At 52.6% G+C, this 12,288-nt stretch overlaps 1 protein-coding gene across 1 annotated transcript; it reads right to left on the bottom strand.

The window, feature by feature from the left end:
• Positions 1-467: 467 nt before the first annotated feature.
• Positions 468-9,878, bottom strand: LOC308469532 (uncharacterized protein; the record flags this gene model as incomplete). The annotated part of the gene is made up of 2 exons (XM_080992126.1): positions 9,768-9,878; positions 468-2,341 (listed from the first exon to the last, which is right to left on the bottom strand). The coding sequence occupies exons 1-2, from the start codon at positions 9,865-9,867 to the stop codon at positions 468-470; spliced, it is 1,974 nt and encodes a 657-aa protein (XP_080848252.1). The 5' UTR covers positions 9,868-9,878.
• Between the last annotated feature and the right edge of the window lie 2,410 nt (positions 9,879-12,288).

The following is a 12,288-nucleotide window of genomic DNA, read 5'->3' as shown; positions in this document are numbered from 1 at the left end:
AATCCCGGAAGGAAGAGACCCCGGGGGGCAGAGGGACCCAGAGAAGAACAGTCAGGCGGAAAAGGTGGAGCAAGGCTAGGATATTAAGTTGGTGTACAAGGGGCGGAGACTCAGATGGAGCTTCGCCGATCTAACCATGAGACGTAGAGTTGCACGCAGCAGCTTGAGAATGGAAACTGTAACTCAATAAAGACTTTTATTTAATGATCGCTGGCTAGCGTGATCCTCTGTGAGCTAGGATCTGGAAGCAGCTCTGACACATGTATACAAATTTAAGTACAAACACTGAAATATCATTACATGTATTTACACCTGATTTCCCCCTTATGAGTTTCTTGATGTAAGTAGTGAACCCTGAGTGAAAAACTCCATACATTAATATCGTTTGCCTAGTGCGAATTTGCTGATGAATATTAAGGTCTCCACTCCCTCTGAAGCCCTTTCGACATTCAATACACCTGTAGTTTTCATCGTGTGTGAGTTCGCTGATGTCTTCTAAGGTGTCCATTTTGGCTGAAGCTCTTACCGCACTCCATACATTTAAATGGTTTCTGCCCTGTATGACTTCGCTGATGACATTTAAGTGCCCCACTTCGACTGAAGCGCTTTCCACAATCCACACATTTAAATAGTTTCTCCCCTGTGTGAGTTCGTTGGTGTCTTCTAAGTGCTCCACTATAACTGAAGCTCTTTCCACATTCAATACATTCAAATGGTTTCTCCCCCGTGTGAGTTCGTTGATGTATTCTAAGTGCTCCACTTTCACTGAAGCTCTTTCCACATTCAATACACTTAAATGGTTTCTCCCCTGTGTGAGTTCGTTGGTGTATTCTAAGTTTTCCACTAACACTGAAGCTCTTTCCACACTCAAAACATTCAAATGGTTTCTCCCCTGTGTGAGTTCTTTGATGTATTCTAAGTGCTCCACGTTCACTGAACCTCTTTCCACATTCAATACATTTAAATGGTTTCTCCCCTGTGTGAGTTCGTTGGTGTATTGTAAGTGATCCACTTTTGCTGAAGCTCTTTCTACATTCAATACATTTAAATGGTTTTTCCCCTGTGTGCGTTCGTTGATGTATTCTAAGTGCTCCACTTCCACTGAAACTCTTTCCACATTCAATACATTTAAATGGTTTCTCCCCCGTGTGAATTCTTTGGTGTCTTCTAAGTTTTCCACTTTCACTGAAGCTCCTTCCACATTCAGGACATCTAAATGGTTTCTCACCTGTGTGAGTTCGTTGATGTATTCTAAGGTGTTCATATCGACTGAAGCTCTTTCCACATTCAATACATTTTAATGGTTTCTCCCCTGTGTGAGTTCGTTGATGTATTCTAAGGTTTCCATAATGACTGAAGCTCTTTCCACATTCAATACATTTAAATGGTTTCTCCCCTGTGTGAGTTCGTTGGTGTATTCTAAGTTTCCCAGTGGTACTGAAGCTCTTTTCACATTCCATACATTGAAACGGTTTCTCCCCTGTGTGAGTTCGTTGATGTATTCTAAGGTTTCCATAATGACTGAAGCTCTTTCCACATTCAATACATTTAAATGGTTTTTCCCCTGTGTGAGTTCGTTGGTGTATTCTAAGTTTCCCAGTGCTACTGAAGCTCTTTTCACATTCCATACATTGAAACGGTTTCTCCCCTGTGTGAGTTTGTTGGTGTATTCTAAGTTTCCCACTTGTACTGAAGCTCTTTCCACATTCAACACATTTAAATGGTTTCTCCCCTGTGTGAGTTCGTTGGTGTATTCTAAGTGTGCCGCTTATGCTAAAACTCTTTCCACATTCAATACATCTAAATGGTTTCTCCCCTGTGTGAGTTCGTTGGTGTATTCTAAGGTCTCCACTTTGACTGAAGCTCTTTCCACACTCAAAACATTCAAATGGCTTCTCCCCTGTGTGAATTCTTTGGTGTATTCTAAGATTTCCACTATCACTGAAGCTCTTACCACACTCCATACATTTAAATGGTTTCTCCCCTGTGTGAGTTTGTTGGTGTATTCTAAGTGTTCCACTTCGACTGAAGCTCTTTCCACATTCAATACATTTAAATGGTTTCTCCCCTGTATGAGTTTGTTGGTGTATTCTAAGTGTATCATTTCGACTGAAGCTCTTTCCACAATCCACACATTCAAATGGTTTTCCCCCGGTGTGAGTTCGTTGGTGTCTTCTAAGTTTTCCACTTTCACTGAAGCTCTTTCCACATGCCGTACATTTAAATAGTTTCTCTCCTTTGTGACTTTTTTGTTGTATCCTCAATTTCTTTGTTTCCCCCCATAAATTCACATGTGGCTTCATAGAATTCTGACTTTCATCTTCCTCACCTGTTTGGGAGTCTGGGAGGAAAGAGAATCCTGTTAGACTTTCAAGAAAGACAAAAAGGTAACTGAACACATGTCAATCCCAATCTGTACCTTCTCTCATTTTAACACCTTCATTCTCCACTATCCTCTCTAGGTTCCAAATTTTACGAAAGCTGATGAGATAGTGGCAAGAGCAACACATGATCACTCCATTCAAACTTAATAAAGCACCATCGTTTTATAATACAGATCTATGGTGGAACTGGCTTATTAGACATATCTATTTTTTCTTTCTGAAGTGAAGAAATGATCTCAGGCTCAAGTAACAGTATTTCCCTTGTGAAATAAATAAAACTTAAGTGCTACATGTAACTGTAAAAATATTGCACTATGTTGGAACCTAAGAAGAGCCTGCTGGATCAGGCAAAGGCCCACCTAGTCCAGCATCCTCTTCTCACAGAGGCCAACCAGATGCCTGTGGGAAACCAGCAAGCAGGATTGGAGCACAAGAGTCTTCTCTGCCTTCCTGTGCTTTCCAGAAACTAGTATCAAGAAGCATTATTGCCTAGACCACGAGGGCAGAGCAGAGACATCAGTCTTATCCTTTTCTTCAAGCTATCCAAGTTGCTGGCCATCACTGTCTCCTGTAGGATAGATTCCATAGATGAACTACGCTTCTGTTTATTCATCTTTTCCAGCCCTTAAAAGCTGATAAATGTATTATGGCCTAAGCTTTTGTGGGCTGCAGTCTGACAAAGTGGACTCTTGACCAGGAAAGCTGGTGCCACTATAAACCTCTGAGTCTCTTTGTTGGCTTTGTGTACTTATTTTGAAATTTGCAGCAAGGTGTCTCCAAAGTGTCTCCATGGAAGCTTAGGGACGGACAAAATTACAGGGTGTCAGCTCCGTGAATCTCAAGCCTCTTGTGCCTCCGATGACAGAGCCTGAGAACGCAATTGATGTGATTCAGTTGGAATGTGAAGCAGGGGAGGAGCAGCCAAGCTGCAGCAGGAGCAAAGAAGAAAGAGCAGGAAGAGGGGGTGACGGGGGGTGGGGGCACAGACTGTTATCTCCAGTTTGAGCTCTGACACAGAGCCCCCAAAATAGCCTGTCCAAAAAATCGTAGGCTCGAGAGAATCTGCGAGAAGAGGTGAAAAGAAAGCGAAAGTGGGGCCTTCTTTGCTGGAGGACTCGGCAACTGCAAGCTGGGATGAACAGGCCGAAGACTGAGCTCCACAGTGATTTATGAGTTTGAGATAATTACTACTGGAGTTGTCTCATGTCTGTGCAGGAGAACCAAGGGGCGCTAAAATTATTATCCCACTCACTCTCACAAACAACCCCAGTCTGTAAGATTGGCAAGTTTACACAATTTGCTTATAATACCAGACACTCTTAGACTTTATATGCCCAATCCTAATGTGCTGGTCCCGGGGGGGAGGTCACTAGCCTGGAGATAGTCCACAAAGTGCGAGGTGAGGTCCGAAACAGGGAGCCGGGCTGTGACAGGAACACTCGAAGTTCAGAAGCAGGAAGCCGGGCGGGGAACAGGAAGACTGGAGGAACAGGACTGGATGCTGGCCGAAACAGCTCTTCAATGACGACGTTGCTCCCGCAACCTGGGACCGGGCTGACTGCCCTTTATCTTCTCTAAGGCCAGGGGCGGTCCTGGCCACCAGGAGCCCCGCCTCTCCGGGCCTTAAGGCGAGCACTCCTCCTGGGAGAAACCAGTTCCCTTCGCCTCTCTGCCCTAAGCCTCTGCAGTTCAGGAGAGGCCGAAGGGTTACTGGGCCCCGGGGAAGGCTCACCTGTAGACACTGAGTCCTCAAGCACCTCTGGGGCCAGAATGGTTTCACCTGGTGCCTGCTCCTGAGGATCTGGCACAGGTGCAAGCTCCTCAGAATCTAGGCCTTGCCCCAGTTCAGCCGGCCCTGGAGGCGGGGACTCCTGTGCCGGCTGGGATTCCTCCGGTTCACTCTCAGAATCGGGATCCCAGGCCATCACACCATCCCCCCTCCCAGGCCCCCCCTCAATCGAGGGTCTGGACCCGGCTTGCTGGGGTACGCCGCATGGAACTCTTGGAGGCAGGCAGGCGCGTGGACGTTGGCCGCTGGTTCCCAGGAACGGTCCTCCGGTCCATACCCCTTCCAGTCTATGAGATACTGCAGCTTTCCCCTGCGGTATCGGGAGTCCAGAATGCGTTCCACCTCGTACTCAGGCTCTCCCTGAACCAAAACTGGCTGCGGTCGGGGACGGTTCGGGTGGAACTCGTCGGGTGGGGCCACCGGACTCAGAAGGGACCTGTGGAATACCGGGTGAACCTTCAGGGTTGCGGGCAACTGGAGACGGAATGCCACAGGCGAGACCTGGTTCACGATAGGGAACGGACCGGTGAAACGGGCGTCCAGCTTCCGCGAAGGTCGAGAAGGGTGGAGGTGGCGAGTGGAGAGCCATACCAGGTCACCGACGTGGAGTTCCGGCCCCACCTGGCGGTGGCGGTCGGCCTGGACCTTGTACGCCTCCTTGGCCTGGCGCAGCTGCTCCATCAACAGCTGTTGCTGGGACTGAAGCTCCTGAAGCCACTCTGTCACCGCAGGGACCGCAGATGCCGGCAGCACATCCGGAAACAACCGTGGATGAAAACCGTAACTGGCCTGGAACGGGGTCTGCTGGGTGGACGCATTCACCGCGTTGTTGTAAGCGAACTCCGCCAATGCTAGGTGGTCGACCCAGTCATCCTGCTGGTAGCTGCAGTAACACCGGAGGTACTGTTCCAGCACCGCGTTTGCCCGTTCCGTCTGGCCATCAGTCTGTGGGTGGTAGGCAGATGAGAGACAGACCTCTGTTCCGAGGGCCTGGTGCAAAGCACGCCAAAACCGGGACGTGAACTGAACGCCACGGTCGGACACCACACGCTCAGATAGGCCATGCAGGCGGAAGACATGCTGAAGGTACAGCTGAGCGGTTTCCTTAGCTGAGGGTACGGATGGGCAGGGGGCACAGTGCACCATCTTCGTGAAATGGTCAGAGAAAACTAGTAGGCAGGTGCAGCCACGAGACGGGGGTAGCTCCACTACAAAGTCCAGAGAAACCGTGTGCCAAGGACGTGGTGGAACCGGCAACGGCTGAAGAAGGCCGGGGGGTCGCCCGGTAGGCCCCTTGGCCCGCCGGCAGACATCACAACCAGCGACGTAGCGAGCCACGTCAGCCTTCAGACGGGGCCACCAAAACTCACGGCTTACCAGATGGGTGGTCCGATACCGCCCAAAGTGCCCCGCTGCTGGAGCATCGTGGGTCATCCGGAGAACCTCAGCCCGCAGCGGCCCTGGCGGGATGTACAGGCGCCCGTGGTGCAGCAGAAGGCCCTGATGCAGGACCAGCCCTGGGTACTGAGGGCATGACCCTTCGGCCAGTTCCTGGAGTCGTTCCTGGGCCCAAGCGTCGACCCGCTGCTGTTCCCGCACCCGAGCCTGCAGTGGCTCAGCCTCCTGGGTGGCCAGGAATGCAGCCGGTGGTAGGATCGTGGTGGGTACTGCCTGCTGTACCGTGTCTGCGTTGTCTTCAGGTTTCCGGGACAGGGCATCCGCCTTCTGGTTTTGGGAGCTAGGGATGTAGCGGATCCGGAACTGGAACCGGGAAAAGAACAACGCCCACCGGATCTGCCTTTGGTTCAGCTTGCGGGTGGTCTGGAGGTACTCCAGGTTTCGGTGGTCGGTTCTCACCTCCACCGGGTGTCGTGCCCCCTCAAGATGGTGGCGCCAGACCTCAAAAGCCACCTTGATGGCCAGTAGTTCCCGCTCCCATACCGTATAGTTACGCTCCGCTGGCAGGAGCTGGCGGGAATAAAAGGCGCAGGGTAAGAGTGGCGCATCAGGTCCGTACTGCTGAGACAAGACGGCACCGAGAGCCGTACTGGAGGCATTGGTCTCTACCACAAAAGGTCGAGAGGGGTCAGGATGTTGTAAGATCGGCGCTCTCTGGAAACAGGCCTTCAACCCCTGAAACGCCTCCTCTGCCTCACTGTCCCAGGAAAACGGCGTCTTGGGGCGCAGTAGCCGGGTCAATGGGGTAGTGCGACGAGCGTAACCCGCAATGAAGGTCCGGTAATAGTTGGCGAACCCCAGGAAACGCTGTAGGTCCTTGCGGTTCCGAGGTGCCGCCCATTCCCGAACCGCTGCCACCTTCCCAGGATCCATCTGCACCCCATCTGGAGAGAGTCGGTGACCCAGAAAGTCCACTGTCTGCTGATGGAACTCGCACTTGCTGAGCTTCGCATACAGGCGGTGCTCCCGCAAGCGCTGCAACACGGTCCGGACATGGCCCTCGTGGCGAGCCGGGTCACGGGAGAAAATCAAAATGTCATCCAGGTACACCACCACGTACTTGTCCAGCAAGTCCTGGAACACATGGTTAATGTACCGTTGGAACACAGCGGGCGCGTTGCACAATCCGAAGGGCATAACCAGGTATTCGAACTGCCCGTACCGGGTCCCGAATGCTGTCTTCCACTCATCCCCGGCTCGGATCCTAATTAAATTGTAGGCCCCCCGGAGGTCAAGCTTGGTGAACATCTGCGCCCCTTGCACCCGCTCCAGCAACTCCGAGATAAGGGGCAAGGGGTACCGGTCCGGGATGGTAATTTTGTTCAGGGCCCGGTAATCATGGCAAAGGCGAAGCTCCCCACATTTCTTCTTAACGAAGAGTACTGGCGCAGCGGTGGGTGAGGTAGAAGGCCTAATGAACCCACGCTCCAGGTTCTTGCGCAGGAAGTCCTGCAAAGCTTCGCGCTCTGGCTCTGTTAGAGAGTATAAGCGACTCACCGGCAGGGGCGCTCCGGGCTGGAGGTCTATGCCGCAGTCAAAAGACCGATGCGGCGGCAGCTGGTCTGCCCCCCGTTCCTCGAACACGTCTTGGTAGTCCCGGTACACGGCTGGGAGCGTGGGTGCTGCCTCCTCAGTGGGTGCGGCCGCTAGCATCTCGGACAGAGCATGAGGGCATGGGTCTGGGAAGTGCACAGTCCGATTAACCCAGTCAATCTGAACATTGTGAGCCTCCAACCAGTCCATTCCAAGCACCAGGGGGAACCGGGGCATGGAGGCAATGTCCAAAGTTCGCACCTCCCGGTGCTGCTGGAGACACAGGACCAAGGGCTGGGTCTCCCGAGTGACGGCACCTGAACGCAGGAGCCGTCCGTCGATTGCCTCCACCTGTACCGGTTCTGGCTTGTTCTGAAGTGGCACCTGATGATGAGTGGCAAAGGCAGCGTCCATATAGGAGCGGGTTGCCCCCGAATCTACCAGAGCGTAGGTAAGAATCCAGGGCCCACCTGGAGGGTAGAGACGCACTGGAACCATGAGATGTCGCAACTCCACTGGCGAGGGCCCCTCTTGCATGGTTTGGGACCCCACGTTGCTAGGGCCTTCAGCTACCGAGGTTGGTGGTTTTCCTGCGACTGGCATTTTCCTGGGACAGGAACGGGCGTAATGTCCACTCCCACCGCAGTAAAGACACAGGTTTCCCTCCCGACGCCGCGTCTTCTCCGAGGGGGAGAGGCGAGGTCGCACAGCCCCGAGCTGCGTTGGCTCGACTGGCAACTCGGCTGTGGGCGTGGACCTGTTGGGAAGGACAGGCGCTAGGAGCCGGGGGTGCTGGCGGTCCCGGGCCTGGCGACGGTCCTCCAACCGATCGTCTATCTGCAGGCTCCACTGAATGAGGGCGTCCAGCGTGGTGGGACGCTCCATCATGGCCAACTGGTCCAGTATCTCGTCCGACAGACCCTCCAGATACTGGTCCCGTAGTGCAGAGTCATTCCAAGACAAGTCTTGTGCCAACAGCCGAAATTCTGTGGCGTAGGCGGCGGCTGTGGACTTGTCCTGTCTCAACTGACGAATCGCCCGATTGGCTTGGCTCTCCTTCAGAGGGTTGCCAAACACAGTCTCTAAGTGGTTACAAAATCCCACATAGTCCGTTAACAAAGGAGAGTCTTGCCGGAGCAGTGGCAAAGCCCACTTGGCCGCCTGGTCCTTTAACAAACTGATCAGAAAGTGCACCTTGGTGCGGTCGTCAGGGAAGTTCCGGGCTCGCCCCTGAATATACAACTTGGCCTGGGCGAAGAACATGGGAAAACTGGCCAGGGTCCCATCAAATTTCTCTGGCAAAGCCACTGGGTACTTGCCTGGAGCTGGGGCGTCGGCCCCAGGATCTGTAAAGGCTTCCAACCGCTGCTGAAGCGCCGCAACCACATCGCTTAGCTGCTGAACGGTGTGGGTCAAGGCCTGGTTCTCCTGGGCCAATGCCACCAGCGCGGCTGCCTGGTCAGCCATGGCCTCTGGCTCTTCCCGAACACACCCCAACGAAGGGGGAGTGCGGGAGAGGTGGGAGCAAACTGTGCTGGTCCCGGGGGGGAGGTCACTAGCCTGGAGATAGTCCACAAAGTGCGAGGTGAGGTCCGAAACAGGGAGCCGGGCGGGGACAGGAACACTCGAAGATCAGAAGCAGGAAGCCGGGCGGGGAACAGGAAGACTGGAGGAACAGGACTGGATGCTGGCCGAAACAGCTCTTCAATGACGACGTTGCTCCCGCAACCTGGGACCGGGCTGACTGCCCTTTATCTTCTCTAAGGCCAGGGGCGGTCCTGGCCACCAGGAGCCCCGCCTCTCCGGGCCTTAAGGCGAGCACTCCTCCTGGGAGAAACCAGTTCCCTTCGCCTCTCTGCCCTAAGCCTCTGCAGTTCAGGAGAGGCCGAAGGGTTACTGGGCCCCGGGGAAGGCTCACCTGTAGACACTGAGTCCTCAAGCACCTCTGGGGCCAGAATGGTTTCACCTGGTGCCTGCTCCTGAGGATCTGGCACAGGTGCAAGCTCCTCAGAATCTAGGCCTTGCCCCAGTTCAGCCGGCCCTGGAGGCGGGGACTCCTGTGCCGGCTGGGATTCCTCCGGTTCACTCTCAGAATCGGGATCCCAGGCCATCACACCTAAGTGTAGAGCCTCCAGCCACAGGAATCGTGTATCATGATAACTGGTCCTTTGTCCCTTAAGCCCACCAAACTGGGGAGGTGCATGCATTTATTGTGTTTTGATGCTGGTGGAATGTATCATTCTGACCCTGTCTATAAAAAATAAGAGTAATAGAAACAATTTAAATACATTAATTATAAATAATTATGGGAAGCATTTCCATTCCCCTTCACCCATTTTTCAGGATTGGTGTGCAACATCATTATCATCAATTATTCCTGCCGCTGAAATAACACCTAAGATTTCAAAGCCTGGAGGAAGAAAATCTGCCCCCACTACTTTAGGAAAAGGATTCAAGCAACAAAGAGCTGCTTTGCAGAAGGCCTCACCCCTTCCTTCTTAATGTCAGGAACTTCCTTCCATTTGTCTCCTCTTCATCTTTTCCTCTTTCTCCCTCCACCATCCATCTATCCCTGTCCCCATCTCCTCTCCCCTGGAACTCACCAGATTTCTCCAAGGGTCCTGGGAGGGAATGCTCAGAGGTTGTGGGGAGGGATGCGGGAGACAGCCTGACCAAGTCACCCGTCCATCTTCCTCCTTCCATCCTGGCCAGGGTTGCAGGTTCAGCTTCCTGAGGAGTGCAGAATCCAGAGCCAGTTGCAGCTTCCTGGGAGGGAGGGAAGAAACAGCCAAGGGAGTCTGAGAGCCCCTGCAGGGATTCTCCTGCCCAAGACATTCTGCTGCCCCTGAAGAAGCCCCAATTGGGCACCCCCTAGCGGAAAAAACCGCTAATTGTATCCTTAAATTCTTCAGAGCACAAGGGGGTTTCTTCATTCCCGCAGTTCCAAAATTATACAAGGCCAAAACTTTGGCACAACTCCTCTATGGTTCTTTTTGGGCCCACCTTCCTCTGCTTTCTCCCCCCTTGAGAGAGTTCAATCTAGACTTCTTAGAGCTCTCCTCCAAGTCCCCAGATGTGTCTCAAACGCATGGGTTAGATTGGAAATGGCGATGATGAGAGTGGAGGCTAGCATCTGCCTAATATCAATCTACAAGTGGCTGACATTGAACCTGCTCCCCCGAGGGATAGCCCCATTGATCCTCTGTGACCAATTCCAGTCGGGCTGGCAGACTGCAGTCCTGAACACCCTCCGGAAACTGGGTTTTGCCCTTCAAGCCCTTCTAAGTCTGGGCTTGGGCCAGGCAAAAGCTACGTTCAGGCAAAGAATATTAGACACCGAGAGACAGCAGGACTGTGCAAGGTGCCCCGACTATAGAATTGGAGAAATCGAGAGATATATAGCCGCACCAGCAGCATATCTCTTCTTTCTCGTATCTAGGGATGCAAGAAGGGCCTTTACACTCGCCAGAAGCTCGGCTCTTCCCTCGCCGGTCCTGGATGAAGCCTTTAGAAGGGTCCCGTATGCTCAGAGACTTTGCACCTGTCCATTGGGAGAGATAGGTGTTAGGATATTTCCGTTCCACCTTAAAAGGGAGCAGGCTTTGTGAGTCACAGAGTCTGCGCATGTTCTGTTCACAGGATGTTTAAGTGTTTGCTGTTCCTTTCGTTTTCTCAGTCGGTCAGAGACGCTGACTCAGAACGGTCATGTTTTTCTTTGTTCTGTTCAACGCTAAATAAAGTCTGTAAATATGCTCTTCTGCTCTTCTGCGGTGCAAGCTTTCTGGCTGTGTTTTCTGCTGATAAAGGGTGTGCACGAGCCTGAGATGGCAATCTATTTCTAAGGCTTCGTGTCGCTAATTGCTGGATCTGCGTGGCTACAGGGATCGATGGACGTCCGGCAGCCGGCTTGGGGGCTCAGATGAACTATATCTCCCTGGCAGTATTCCCAACAACAAGGTTTCGGGCCCAGATTCACAGCACCTACAGGAGAGTAAAGCTGCAACAGACTGCGTATGAGAGGTATGTCAAAAGCGAAAGAGAGGTTTTCTCTGTTTACCTCGGCAAGAAGCCTTTGGAACTCCGGCAGATTAATGGCTCTGGGAGCCGCGCCAGAGAGGCTTCATGATTAATGAGCTGCCAAGATAAGGAGTCTTTGAAGGCATAAAGGCTCACGGCTCAAGCAAAAGGCTGGAAAATGGAGTTTTTCCAAGCTTATGGAAATGCTGACTGTCCTAAGTTACATGGACAGAATTATGAAACCTGGGCAAAATGGTGTGAAAGTTTGCTGCGTCAGTTTAGGGTGTGGCATACCGTATTTGAGCCCCCTCCGGTTCCTCTGACAGAGAGATGGAAAGCCGATGATTCGAAGGCGATAGACGTAATAGTCTTATCCGTCTCTCTTGAGGAAATCAAGACGCTTGCTGGCAACACCACTGCACGTGGGATGTGGAATGCTTTGATGAAAGCTCACCAGCCAGAAATCCCAGCCCAGAGTTTGACTGCATCGGAGGTCCTAGCTGTTTCCCAGAATGCGAGTGAATGCAGGGATGCTGAGGGCACCGGTTGCAAGCTGCAGGGGGAGCTGACCGTCACGTCATCCCAGGCAGCATTCCAGCCTCCAGGGGGAGCCAAGGAGTCGGCAGCTGAGAGCTCTGTTTCCTGTGGGAACCAAGGTCATACTCAGAAGTTTTGTCCAAAGACTGGAAATAAACAGAGGAAAAAGCCTGCAGATGGCCCGAAGCAGAGGGAGGGTGAAGAGCCCGCGCCAGGGAAAAACAAAGCATTGTTTGCTGGCACAGCTTCACCAAAGGCTAAAGGCACGTCTGCTGACCAGAAGCAGGGGGGCAAGCTGCAAAAGCCCACGCCAGTGGAAAACAAGGTTATGTTTGCTGGCACAGCTTCACCAAAGGCTAAAGGCACGTCTGGTGGCCAGGAGCAGCAGGGGGGCAAGCTGCAAAAGCCCACGCCGGTGGAAAACAAGGGTTTGCTTGCTGAAAAGACTGCTCCAACAGCCAAAGGCAGATTTATTGTTGATTCAGGTGCCAGCCGCCACGTCACGAAGGATCGCCACCTGTTTATCTCCTTCAAGCCTCAGGAAGGTGAGATCCACCTGGCTGACGGAAG

The sequence above is a fragment of the Podarcis pityusensis genome (assembly GCF_964106645.2).
Source record: "Podarcis pityusensis genome assembly, chromosome: 2".
Classification (NCBI taxonomy): domain Eukaryota; kingdom Metazoa; phylum Chordata; class Lepidosauria; order Squamata; family Lacertidae; genus Podarcis; species Podarcis pityusensis.
The sequence above is the reverse complement of the archived record's forward strand: the minus strand, read 5'-3'. Positions and strand labels throughout refer to the sequence as shown.